General features: G+C 49.2%; 1 protein-coding gene across 2 annotated transcripts; it reads left to right on the top strand.

Moving 5' to 3' along the window:
• Positions 1-80: 80 nt before the first annotated feature.
• Positions 81-4063, top strand: EFNA4 (ephrin A4). Of its 2 annotated transcripts, none has more exons than XM_069085947.1 (5): positions 81-285; positions 1594-1889; positions 2345-2413; positions 2588-2647; positions 3726-4063. In XM_069085947.1, exons 1-5 carry the CDS (start codon positions 173-175, stop codon positions 3782-3784), a joined length of 597 nt encoding a protein of 198 aa, XP_068942048.1. In that variant the 5' UTR covers positions 81-172; the 3' UTR covers positions 3785-4063. The 2 variants fall into 2 exon arrangements, with proteins under 2 accessions (XP_068942048.1, XP_068942047.1); XM_069085946.1 differs by having other exon boundaries at positions 3261-4063.
• Positions 4064-12863: the final 8800 nt, after the last annotated feature.

Below are 12863 nucleotides of genomic sequence, written 5' to 3'. Positions count from 1 at the left end.
GGAAAGTTATCCGGGGAGTGGCTTCTCATTCTATTCTGCTCCCCCCTCCCCGTCATTCCCCCCTCCCCCCGTATCCTCCCCCCACCCCCCAACCCCGGTCTACTTTGTACCTTCCTCGCCCTGACTCCGGAGCCCGGCCAACCCGAGCCGGGCCAGACCAGACCCGGGGGCGATGCGGCTTCTGCCTCTGCTGCGGACAGTCCTCTGGGCCTCGCTCCTCGGGTCCCCGCTCCGGGGGGGTTCCGGCCTCCGCCACGCCGTCTATTGGAACTCCAGTAACCCCAGGTAGCCGGAACAAACCGGGTTTAGCCAAGCCGGGCCAGCTCGCCTCTGGGACGGGGCGTGCACTCTCCTTAGCCTTCTCTTTAGTCCCCGCCTGGGCCGGACAGCCGCGCGCTAGGGCTCCTTTGTTTGAGCTGGTTGTGGGGGGGAGGGGCGGAGCTCGCCCCCATCACCGCCAGTACCCCTTCCCCGGTACACCCTGGCCCCCACGTGGGGAGGGGGTGGGAGGAGGTGAAACCTTGGGGTGGGATACAAGCGCAAGTTCTAGGGGCTGGGGGGGGGGTCCATATCATAGATTCCAGACCCCGCCCCCCTTGCTAACCCCTTAACTCGACTCCCCCCCAACCTCTCGCTGGCCCCAGAGGTTTCGATGTAGAGGAAAGAGAGCTTGGGTGTTCAGACTGTATCTTGTGTGTATATGTGTGTGAAAGAATGTATCTGTCTCTAATCCTTTTAAGTTTCTTTCTCTGCCCGCCTTGTCTCTGTCTCTAGTTGTTTCCCCTCTCTCCAATTTATTTTATCTCTGTATTTGTTTCACTGTCTTTCTCTCTTCCCATACCCCTCCAACCACACCACTCTAGCTTTTTCATTCCCTCTCTCGGCTCCCTTTGTTTCTCTGGAAGAATGTCTTGCTTTTCCCCATCCGGATATGTCAATATCTAGAATTCCAACAGATCAACCTGACCCAACCTAAGCCACAACTTTGGAGTAGGTAGGAGCTTGTGAGGATTGGTTCCCACCCTTTTAAAGTTTAGGTGGCCCCAGAATAACTTGAACGGCCCAGAGGGAAGGACAGTGGGAGGTCTGGGGTGGGGGTGGGGTCCTGGTTTACCAGATGAATCCAGACTGACAGGAAAGACAAATATCCTTGGTGGTATCTACTGGATGACACCCCCTCCCCCATGTCAGTCACTACCCAAACTGTTTTCCTATGTTACAGTTGCAGGTCAAGGTCCAAAAGTCTGCCTCTGCCTATCTGTTTTCATCTCCTATCTCTGTCTCTCCATAATTTGGCCATTGTGTGGTTTTATGCTTCTCTTTTCTGTTTCTTGCTTTGCTTTGTTTTTTTTCCTGTGTCTGCCAAGGGGAGCTCCGTCAATGGGGAGCAGTTTGATACTCAATCTGGGAGCCTATAGATTGTTAGTGTATATTCAGGCATATATGGTAGGTAGGTATGCTCAAAGGGGACATTGAGCCCTTTGGGAGAGGGCAGTCTGGCCATTTAGAGGTATCTCCAAATCTCTTATGCTCCTTAGCTCCCATCCTCTGAGAGTCTACTCTAAAGCCCTAATGCCTGATTCATGCCTACAGGTTGCTTCGAGGAGACGCAGCAGTGGAGCTGAGCCTCAATGATTATCTGGACATCTTCTGTCCACACTATGATGGGCCAGGGCCACCTGAGGGTCCTGAGACTTTTGCTCTTTTCATGGTGGACTTGGATGGCTACAAGGCATGCCAAGCTAGGGGCACAGGAGCCTCCAAGCGCTGGGAGTGCACTCGACCCTTTGCTCCTTTTGGCCCAGTTCGATTTTCAGAGAAAATTCAGCGCTTCACACCTTTCTCATTGGGTTTTGAGTTCCTGCCAGGAGAAACCTACTACTATATCTGTAAGTAAAATGGAGGGGCCATGGTGAGTAGACTGTGGCTTAGGGGTGGGGGACACCAGACCTAGTATCAATGTCCTCTCACCTCAAAGCCTGACACCATCCAGGCCCGAGGAGAGGAGCCTATAGAGGAGAAAAGGGACCTAGATTGAGTGCAGTGAAGGATAGGTATCAAGAGTTTGGGAACAAACTAAACCCCTAAGAAAATGGCAGTGAATGGACATAGCGAAGTTGGGGAAGAAGGGGGGCAATCTAAAAGTGAAATGAAAGAAGCCAAGAGAAGGGTTCTGGATAATTTGTGGGGAGAAGAAAAGGAGAAATTAGAGAACTCCATATCTTGGGGAGGAGACTGATAAATAGAAAGCTAAGAAAAGACGAACAGGATGTGGGAGTCTGAAGCAATGTCAAAAAGCATGAACAAACCTTTTTTCTCCTGCCTACCTGCTTACCTACCATAGCTGTCCCAATCCCAGAAAACTCTGGCCAGTGTCTGAAGCTGCAGGTATCAGTGTGTTGCAAAGAAACCAGTAAGTATTTTTATGGATGTTTTCCCAATCCTGGTTGAGTGGGAAATGCCTCATATAGGGCAGCAGAGTGTATGGGGGTGGGAGTGGTATTGAATGGTCCCTGGGGATAAAGAAGTTGTCTGGGGAACTGGGATGTTTGGAATCTGTCCCCATCTCTGGCTTCTTTTTCCCTAGCTGAGAAACCGACCACTGCACCTCCTTTTGTGCTGCGCCAAGGGAATGGGGTCTCCAGGGGTAAGTCAAAGGCATGACATGACCTCTGTCCTCTGTTTTGGTGTACTCTAGGGCATTAGTGCCACACTCTGGGGAGACTAGAGGGTTGGGAGGTACAGGTGAAGAATATGTGTGTTATACTTAGGATTGGCTTTGAAGGATCTGCTGAATTGAATAGGAGGTTGAAGAGATAGCAAAATGAAAATGGGTAAATGGAGGGGGAATGTGTGAAGGACCTTAGAGATTATCTACAGAATGAAATGGACTTCAAGGCTAGAGACCAGGGTTCAAAATCTGATCCTATATTTACTAACTGTGTGAACTAGGGTCAGTCACTTTACCACTTGAACCTCAGTTTCCTCATTTCTAAAATGGGGATAACACTACTTATCTCACATAGCTGTGGGGAAACCTTTAGACCTAAAAGAGTCAAATGATGCTGTAATTTATTGTTATTGTTATAGTTTGACACCCTCTTTATGTACATAAGAAAAATGAAATAGAATCATGAAGTGGCATGCTCTTAAACAAGGGGCAGAATTATGGGTGGGAGGAATAGGAATAGGAAGGGGTGATGGGATCAAGGATGATAGAATCACCCCTCCAACCCTCTCCCTCTGCCTGTGTGTTACAGAGTCCTTGGGTCCAGGTGGGGGCAGCACCCCGGCATGGCAAGGAGGCCGGGCCCCAAGTCCCCTCTGCCTCCTCCTCTTGCTGCTATTGCCACTTCTGCGCCTCCTTCGAGGACTCTGAGCCTAGTCCTGGCCCCACCCCACCCTTGGCCATCACCCCCAGTTCTAGCCTCTTTGTGCATGCCCCTGACCGGGCTTCAGCCTGGAGGCCTGGCTCCAGCTGTCTGGAAAGGGGTGAAGGGGTCAGTGCTTGGGGGATAGGGAAGTATTGCAGGGTTGAAAGATTGCAGGATGACTGCTCTTGGTGTGAAGTGTTGCAGTTTTCCCTCTGATCTTTGGGGGATAGGGTCAGAGTTAGCTGGGGCTATCCCCACAATTTCTGAGTTCATGGACTGATACCTGGACGAATACTGAGACTGGACCAATTCTTGGATTCACATTGAGGTGAATGCTATCACTTCCAACAGCCTGCAACTGGCCATGGTCCCCTTCTCTCTTCAGACTGGAATTTTTTTCTGGAAAATAAACCAAACTCCAATCCTGGAGAAGGGGGATGAAACACCTAGGTCCCCTGGGGGCTTCAAGACTTCTACTAGTCTAGGAGTAAGGTGATTCCCCCCTTGACCTCATCAACCAGCCTACTGATCCTCTAGGTGCTCCCCAGGACTGTACTTTGTTCTCTGAGAACTCTCTTGTGTCTTCTGGGAAGACGGACTTGATATGAGATTGATTTTCATTTATTTGTATTTTTATAAGTATCTGGACTCAACCTTCAATAAACCAGCCCCCTCCCTCTCATACACCACACCCTTCTGCCCTCTGGCTTCTTCCCTACTGCCAGAACCCCAGTATCCTGGACTCCCACCTTGTCACTGGCTGACCTCCATGCCAGCTGTGCTCAAGTGGTCTGTGCCAGCCCTTGGTGGGCACCCCACTGGGCCTGGATGGGATGGTTGCCAACAGCAGCTGTGGAGGTTGGCACCTCTCTCTCCACTTCCCCCCACCTCAGCTTCCTGTGTATGTGAAGCAGGTGGAAGGGGCCACAGATGCTCTGGTACTGCTGGAGCTGTTTGGGGCACAGTCTAGGCACTAGGGAGCCACTGAAGCCTGATCTTCCATTTGGGGAAAGATCAGGGGGCTAAAGAAAGGCTGTATTTCCCAAAGCCTAGGCCTAGAAAAACTAAGGTGTTCCTCCTCCTTTCCCTGAGGGCACCTGGGGCGTAGGTCTGGTCTGGAATTGTGGAGGGTAGGGTCAAATCAAAGCCTTCAACCAGCTCGGTCCCCTTTGTTCTCGGCTTTTATAGGAACACGGCTATGGAGCCGTGGTGGGAGGACCCCAGAGCTCCCCGCCCCCCAACCTGTCATTGCCCTCCCGACTAGGGGAAGATTCTGCCCATTCTCCACTTCCCTCCCACCCCCTTCTACCTTCCACCTGTCCGGGTCTCCCAGGCCCAGGGCTCTCCACCCTGGGCCTCCCCATCCCTCAGCCTCAGCTTCTCCTGGCGCAGTGCCAGGCTGCTTGGCGTGGAACCCGAGATCGATAAGTGGATGTTGTGCTGATTAGCTCGGGCCTGGCTGCTGCAGCTCGAGAGAGTGTGAACATGGGGCGGGGCTCGAGGATGTGTGTGTGTGGGGGGGGCCCTACTGTAGACTGACAAAGTCAGAGAAATTCACATCCCTCCCTCCTTCCGCCTCACACACACCTCGGCCGCCCCGCCCCCCAAGACCGACACCTGGGTCTCCCCTCTCCCCCAAGTCAAAATCGGGGAGGGGAGAATTCGGAAGGAACAGCTGTCTACCGCCTCCTCCCGGCAAGACCACTCGGCACTCAAGCCGCCGGGCCGGCGTAGCTCTGTGTTAATTCGATTGCTCTGTCCAGGGGCAGGGAGAACGGCATCATCCGTACAGACCCAGACACAGCCAGCCCTGCCCTCCCTGCCACAACGCACCTTGGCCTTGTTCTCTGTGTCTGTGTATGCGCGCGCGCGCGCACTCACACACGCCTGCGCGTGTCTTGAGGTGTCACTGCCTCTAAGTGGTGGTGGCTTCTTTGCATTAGTGTGTGTGACTATGGATGTGTACCCCATTACTTCCCTCCCCAATTCTATCCTTTACCCAGTCCGCTCTTTTGCTGGACAAGAAGAGCTCCATCGATTGGGCTGGAGGGGAAAAGCCGAACGATGAGGAATAGGAAACAATGAGCTTGAAGCTCCAGTGCTGGGTTCGAGTTCCTTTCCTCCTGCAGTTAGAGAGGAGAGGAGGAGATGAGAAGGATGTCTAGGCATTGCCATGGAAACGCTTCTCTTCCCCCCCCCCCCCCCCCCCGTCTAGTTCTTTCTTTCTCTGCACCCGCCCCCCATACGTCTCTCAGGCCATGGAGGGATGGGGTGGGGGACTGGATCACAGCCTCCCTGTTCCCCAGCAGACTCTGGGCCTGGAGTGGATTTAGTGGTTGTCCTATTCTCAGGAAAGCTCGCGGCGGGGGAGGAGCGAGAGGTGGAGGCGCGGAGACCCAGAGATCCAGGCTGCCCATACCAAGCAGGAATGCTAGTTCTCTGGCTAGCTGGTTCCCGCCAGGTTCGGGGCGCGAGTGGGGAGAACAAGAACGCATGTGCGGACAATACACAGGGATATAGCCAGAAAAACACATGGGCGCTTCACACTCACAAATTCTGACACGCAGGAAGGCACACATTCACAAATTCAGGCCGACATAACCAGAAACACAGTGCAGGCCCACAGACACCCTGCCCACCCTTCTGCTTCCCCTCCACCCGCTGCGGTCGTTTAGTTCCTTAACCCAGACTATATTCGGGGTTTGAATTTGAGCTGGGGGTGGGAATGGAAGGATGGGGAGAGAGAGCCTTAGAATGCTCGTGCAAGGGAAAGGGGAGAGGGGATAAGGATTGCAAACACTAGCACGCGCGAGCTCCCGGCTTTCCCTTCCTTCCACTCAGTCCCCCCACTTTTCTTGCCGCGCTGCCTAGGGAGTCCAGTCTCCTGCGGCGCCCTGGAGGAAGGTTGTAGGGGAGGGCCTCTAGCTGAAGCTCCAAGCCCCAAGCAGAGGCCAGGGCTGGCTAGAAGAACTAGAAGGCCTCCTCAGCACTGGGCCCTGCCCATGAGAAGTCCTCGAGGTGTGTTCTCCAAACGTGGTTCCGGGAGGCTGGGAAGCAGGTTTTGGGGAGTCACCGGGTTCCTGGTCACTCCTTCCCTTGCTCTCGGATAAAGTTCGGCTTCCTCCCCATTTCCTTGGTCTACTGAGAGCTAGAACAAGTCCTCTAAGTGAAGTCTACAACCCTGCATTGTATGGGTTCATGCAAATAAGACCCTTTCTCTCAAGGCTGAACTCTGTCGTTTTGCCCTCTCCTTTCATTGAATCATTTATTCCTCGATTCATTCAACAGATATTCATTGAGTCTACTATGTGCTAGGACGCCTCTTTTTCCAGTCCATCTTAGTGAGGTAGTCGGGAGATCCCCAGCTGTGACGCCGTTTGAGCGGGTGCCCCTGCACCAAACAGCCAATGGAATCCTGGGGCATGAGGTCATCAGTGGAGACTCCCATTGGTGGAGACGTGGAGGATGGGAAGCCCACCTCCCCATTTATCTGCTTCAGGGGTCCACTAAACCTGAGGGCACTATGCCTGTCCTTCATTCCTACCTGCTGCTACCTCCAGTGGATACTGGGATGGTACTATGGAATGAGGAAATTATCCCAGGGGCCTACTCCCATCTTCTCTCCCCCCCCCACTTTCACAGCAGAAATCCCCAGACCAAGCCAGTCCAAGAAGTGAAACTTATTGGGGTGGTCCTGAAGTGGCTGGAGGAAGAACTGGTATTGCCATCCCTCCGAATTGGTTCTTAGATCTAAGTGTTCATTTAAAAATTTATCAATGTCCGATTTGCATGTTATTATTCACAGTCAAAATGACAAATCAATCCTATTTTCTCAGGCCTTTCTTCTTTACCCCCAATCCTTCATTTCATTTCCTAGTGTTTCCCCACTCTTGCCCATCTCTTCCCAGTATCTTCTCCAGTGTAACCCAATGCTCCTATAAGTGTTTTATGTGTATGATATCATTATATTCTAATTGAGAAATCAACTCCACTTTTCCAAATCTTTCTACCATTTCCCCAAGCCACACTTCCTTCCCAGGAATCATCTGTCCAATTTTTTCCCTCTCAACTCCTGTCCCCCAATCACCTCCCAGACTCTTTCTCTCACTGCTAGTATGCACCCACTGACTGCCTTTCTTCCCCAGGGCATGCCCAGCCTATCTCCCCTAGTTTCCTCCCCTCTCTTCAGTTTCGCTCAGCCTCTCCCTCTTCCACTGCTTTCCATCTAGCCTCTTCTAGACAGAGTTGATCTTTGCATGCTTGAAAAAGTAACTGGCCATTTCTAGGTGATGGACTAGAAGTGCAAAATGAGAAATACATTTTTTTTTACCTAATCAATGTGTTGATTTGATTTCCTTGTCTATATTTTGTTACAAGGGAAAGTAGGTGCATCACAATAATGATGGGAGAAAAAAAAACAAAAGAAATTCATGTCAATAAAATGCTTTTAAAGTACAAAAAAGTATACAGGAGAGCAGAAGGACATTCAGAAGGGGGCACAGATAAGTAGCTACTTACTACAAGTTACTACCATGGGAAATTTAAGGTACCCTTAAAAAAACAACAATGGAACAGAAGTTTCAAGTTTCATTTATAATCCTCTCTTCTGGATTTTTTTTTTTTTTTTGCTTTTTGGAGGGCAATTGGGGTTAAGTGACTTGCCCAAGGTCACAAGGCTAGTTTTTGTGTTAAGTGTCTGAGGTTGGATTTGAACTCAGGTCCTTCTGACTCCAAGGCCGGTGCACTATTCACTGCGCCACCTAGCCACCCCCTGGATTTCTTTTTTTTAATGTTCACATGTATTAATGCTGGTTAAGCTTGTAATTTAAAAAAAAAAAACTTTTTTTTTTTTAAGATAAGTCCCATACTTTCAGATCAATCAGGTTGGAGATGAGGGTTCAGAGGCTGGAAAAAGGGGAGAGGGCCCATCCTGGTCATTGTTCTCTTTGGGCATGGGTGGGGGAGGGATAGTCAAAGATGCCTGGAGTTTTAATTGACAAAACAAATGGTCTTGTAGGTAGGAGGACATACTCAGATTAGGTTGGAGAAGGCAGGGCCAGAGAATATTCCCCAAAGTCAACTCCTAGTGCCATACACATCATCACCCTAGATGCCCCACTCTGGTAGGGGTCAGTCCCCACCCTTCTATATGGTGCCAAGGCTGTTTCCTTTCCCCCTCCCCCTCAATTAAGCACTAATAAACTGTCATTAACTCTCAAAGCATCAGCCCTCAGGTGGAACTGGAATCTGTGGTCCAGACTGGGATGGGAGGAGGGGAGGGTGAGCCTAAGGGTGTCTAGAGGCAGACTAGGCACCTACGGGATCTGATGAAAAGCCAGAGCCCAGGACCCTGGGGGATGGGAGTGGGGGGAGGAGTAGGGAAAGAATGGTTGAGGCCAAGATGGTATGAATCCCTCATGCTTTGTGTGTTTATCACTTTGTATATCTCTTAGTGTGACTGTGAATGTGTGATTGTATGTCCCAGCTTAATTGTGTATCTGGGGCTGTTTTGTCTGTCCTTGGGCAACTTTGTCTCTGTCAGTGTCTGAATCTATACATTTATATCTGTGTCCATGTCAAGACTGCCTGGTCTCTGTCTCTGGAATCTCTTCTGCTGACTCTGATACGTGACGTTGGTTTTATTACAAATCAATTTTTTACTGTGTAGATTTTGCATGGATTGGTCTAACATAACACAAGGGAGGGGAAATCAGGGAAGACCCAGGGGATGGGAGGTGAGAGGAGCCCTGTCGTCAGACCCTGGAGTGGGACATGAAGAACAGAGGAAGATAGAAGTGAGATAGCTATAGTCCTCATATGTGACTTTGGACTCCCCAAATATTGCAAGGTCTCTGTGTGAGTAGAGAAGAAGGGGACCTGACCTGATGTTTCCAATAAGGTTTCCTTGGCTCTGTAATCATGTTATATCTTCTTATACCTTCCCTTGAACATAAACCTGGAGGAGAAGAGGGCATGGAAGATCCTATTTCCCCAGGAAAAAATTGGGGGGCCCTTCCCCCCACTCTGCTACTTGTCTGTCTGCTGAGTAGCTGGGACCTGTACAAACTAGTCCTCTTTTGGCTCCCTCCCCAGGGGAACAGATCCTTTCCAAGTGAGACAAGAGGACTGGGGAATGCTGGGGCAGTCTGGGAAGGAGCCTGAGGAGCAATCCAATGTCCCAATCCTTCCCCCCCCCCACACCTCTGCCTGCCTCACAGACCTGGATTCTCCCCACCCACCCTTAGCTGCCACTCCCAGGCTTCATATAGCAAGCTCTACCTGGAGACCCTTAGCCAGGGAACATTTGGGAAGTTGGGTGGGATGGAATGAAGTGTGTGCTGCTACAGAGATCCCTCTTCTTTCTCTTTGATTTCCCCATCTTCATTTTCCCTTTAACCATTTGCTGTGATGACTTTGGGCAGGGAGAGGAGTTGTCAAAGGAGATATACAAGGGGCCTTGCCGGGGGTGGACGTGTCCTGAGAAGAGAGGAGAAGGGGTGATTTTAGTAGGAGATGGGACAGTCTGGGATTTGATGAAGAAGAGTGAGTCAGGAGATAGGGGACCCAAACAGCTAGAGCCTTCTCCAGTGTCTCTTTGGGACCCAGTCCATCTACTATACATCACCTTATCTCATATCCATTAGGAAAATTCAGAAAAAGCAAAAGGGAAAGGCAGTTGAAGTAATATTAGGATCCAAAAAGAAGGGACCTGGGACGGCTAGATGGCACAGTGAATAGAGCACCAGCCTTGGAGTCAGGAGGACCTGAGTTTAAATCCTCAGACACTTAACACAAAAAAAAAACTGGCCACGTGACCTTGGGCAAGTCACTTAACTCCAATTGCTCTCCCCCCAAATAAAAGCAAAAAGAAGGGACCTTAGAAGAATTAGATCCTCAGAACAATTTTAGGCAATGTTAGGTAGTCCTTTGACCATAATATCAATGGTTAATTCCCCATTCCCAAACCTATCCTTCTTCTCTATCTCTCCCTCTCTAATTTTCTGGAGCTAGAAGAGATTTGGGTTAAAATCCTAGTTGTAGCAGCAACTAGTTGTGTTTCCCTGTACAAGGAAATTACCCTCTCTGAGCCTTGATTTTCTCATCTGCAAAATGGGGACAATAAAATCTTTATCCATTCCTAATGAGGTTATTGTGAGAAAAGTGCTTTGTTAACTTTAAATTTCTATGATTGTAAGATATCATTGTTCTAAACCCAACCCTACTACCTGGTAAATGCTGTCTTCTGCTTTCCAGATGTTCCATCCTTTTCTTGATTCTCCAGGTTTCTAGGGGCCTGTCCTCTAAGAATCTTCATTTTCTAGGTACCTTTGTGGGAGGGGTGATAATGACTAGAAGCAAAAGATCCCAATCTGTCTCTCCATCTCTGTCTTATTGTCTCTCACACACATTCGAACACATCTCAGCCACCCATTTCTGTGTTAAAATTCTCTAGTTATGAATGTTATGAATACATGTTCTCCATGCTGATGTTTGTATGTTTCTAGATCCAAGGACAAGATACACTTGTCCTTATTAGAACTCACATGGCTTTCTAAATATACATCTTAGAGTCCAGGGATACATGTGCTTTCCCTTCTTGTTGGAACACATCTCCATATTATGACACACACATGTGGCTGTATGTGGGTAAGCATGTATGGGTCCTGTGTTGGAGGTGAAGAACCTGTGAATATTTCATGCCTAGAGCTGGCGGTTGCCTCTCCTGCTTACACTCTTGCCTGCTCTTCTCTCCCAGCGCCTGTGTTTATTTGTTTAATGAATTATTTATCCATAGCCCCCCCCTCTTCCCCCTAGCTTCCCCCTCCCCCAGGCCCCAGCCTTTATGATTTATTGAACATGGCTCAGCTCTGTGGTTGCCACCCGCTGTCCCAGGAGTTGCATCTGGCCATGCCAACCAGAGAGCTTCCCTCTCCCATAGACATGCTCACCTCTTTGTGACTCTAGGCACCAAGCTTGGGAGACTACCAGAAGAGGTTGGCGAAATGGGAGAATTCCTTAAAGGTTTTGGAGCCTGAGAGTGTGGAGTCAGAGATAAAGGAAGCCTGAGGATGGTTAAGGGAGATACTCTCATAGCTATATGGCCTGACATTATAGAAAAAGTCTTAGACCTTGGAGAAGGCCGAAACTACAAGGGAAGAGCTCAGGTCGTGGAAAGAAGGACCTATTTTTAGTTAATAATTAACTATATTAATATATATTATATATATACTATATTAATAAAAAATCAAATAACTATATAATAATTAATAATAAATTAGTTAATCATGAGACCAAGCCCAAGGAGACCCCCAGTCTCACAGAGAGATACTAAACCCTATGGCAATGAGCCCAAACCCCTAGAGTGAATCCAACCCCTATAGAAAAGGGCTTCTCCCTAGCACAGATATCCTTATCATCTGGAAGAAATGAAAATGGGAATAAGGAAAGAAGTGAGGTTCCATTACTGAAGGTCTTGGACCCCTGAGAGATAAGCTATATGACGGTTGGCAGCAGTTAAGCAAAATGACAATATCTTATTACTACAATATTTTAATGTTTACAAAATGGTCTTCTCCCAACAACCTTTCAAGGTAGGTCATGGAAGTGTTATTATCACCATTTGATGCAGGAAGAAACTGAGTCCCAGAGGAATAACTAGCTCATGGCACATAGCTGGTAAGTGTCACTGGCACAAACTTGAATTCAGGTCTATTGCCTGGTCCTATTCTCCTTCCACTACAGCCACCTGTCTTGGGAAAAACCATAAGAAACTCTCAGGAGAGGGAAGGGGGGGAGGCTGTTTATGAAGTTCCCTCCAAACTACCCCAAGGGGCCTAATTTATCTTCTGATTTCTTAGGAGGGAGAGGAGATCCCCTAGGGGTATGGGGGAGTCCAGGGACAACACTGCCAGCTCTTGCCTGCTTGCTGGGCAGCAACTGGGCACCGTGCCCATTCTGGTTGGCACTGCCTACCAGGCACTTATGGAAGGCACATGATATACACACCCTGATCCTGACGCTTTTTAATTGTGGGCATCAGGGTCAGGGGTATCCAAGTGTGCCTATCTCTTGGGGTTGCTGGGAGTAGTGCCAACCCCTGTAGGTATAGGGGCTTGCCTAGGTTTCTGAAAACTATGTCATCCCCCCTCCCCATTAGCCTGATTCTTCCCACAAGAGGATTTTGGCATGTCCCTATTCCCTGTTCTTCATTTTTCCTCCTAACTTTAATCGATTGGGATAAAGAAAGGAAAGAGAGAAGAGAAGAAGGAAGAAGAGAGAGAAGGAAATGGAACAGGAGAGCAAACAGAAGTGTGTGCCAGAAATGGGCATGTGTTTTTGCTTTTTGTGTGAGAGGAATTGTGTGTCTCAGCATAACTGCATGTACAGGGATTGTGTTGAAAGACCTGGTTTGTGGACTGTGCTTTGCCCTCTTTTGCCTCTGTATTCAGGGTGTGTGTGTGTGTGTGTGTGTGTGTGTGTGTGTGTGTG

The sequence above is a fragment of the Petaurus breviceps genome, unplaced genomic scaffold, assembly GCF_028583685.1.
Source record: "Petaurus breviceps papuanus isolate PSGF00001 unplaced genomic scaffold, PetGlider_PUasm1.0 176111, whole genome shotgun sequence".
In the NCBI taxonomy this organism is placed as follows: domain Eukaryota; kingdom Metazoa; phylum Chordata; class Mammalia; order Diprotodontia; family Petauridae; genus Petaurus; species Petaurus breviceps.
Note: the sequence above shows the minus strand (reverse complement) of the source record. Positions and strands in the feature narration are given on the sequence as shown.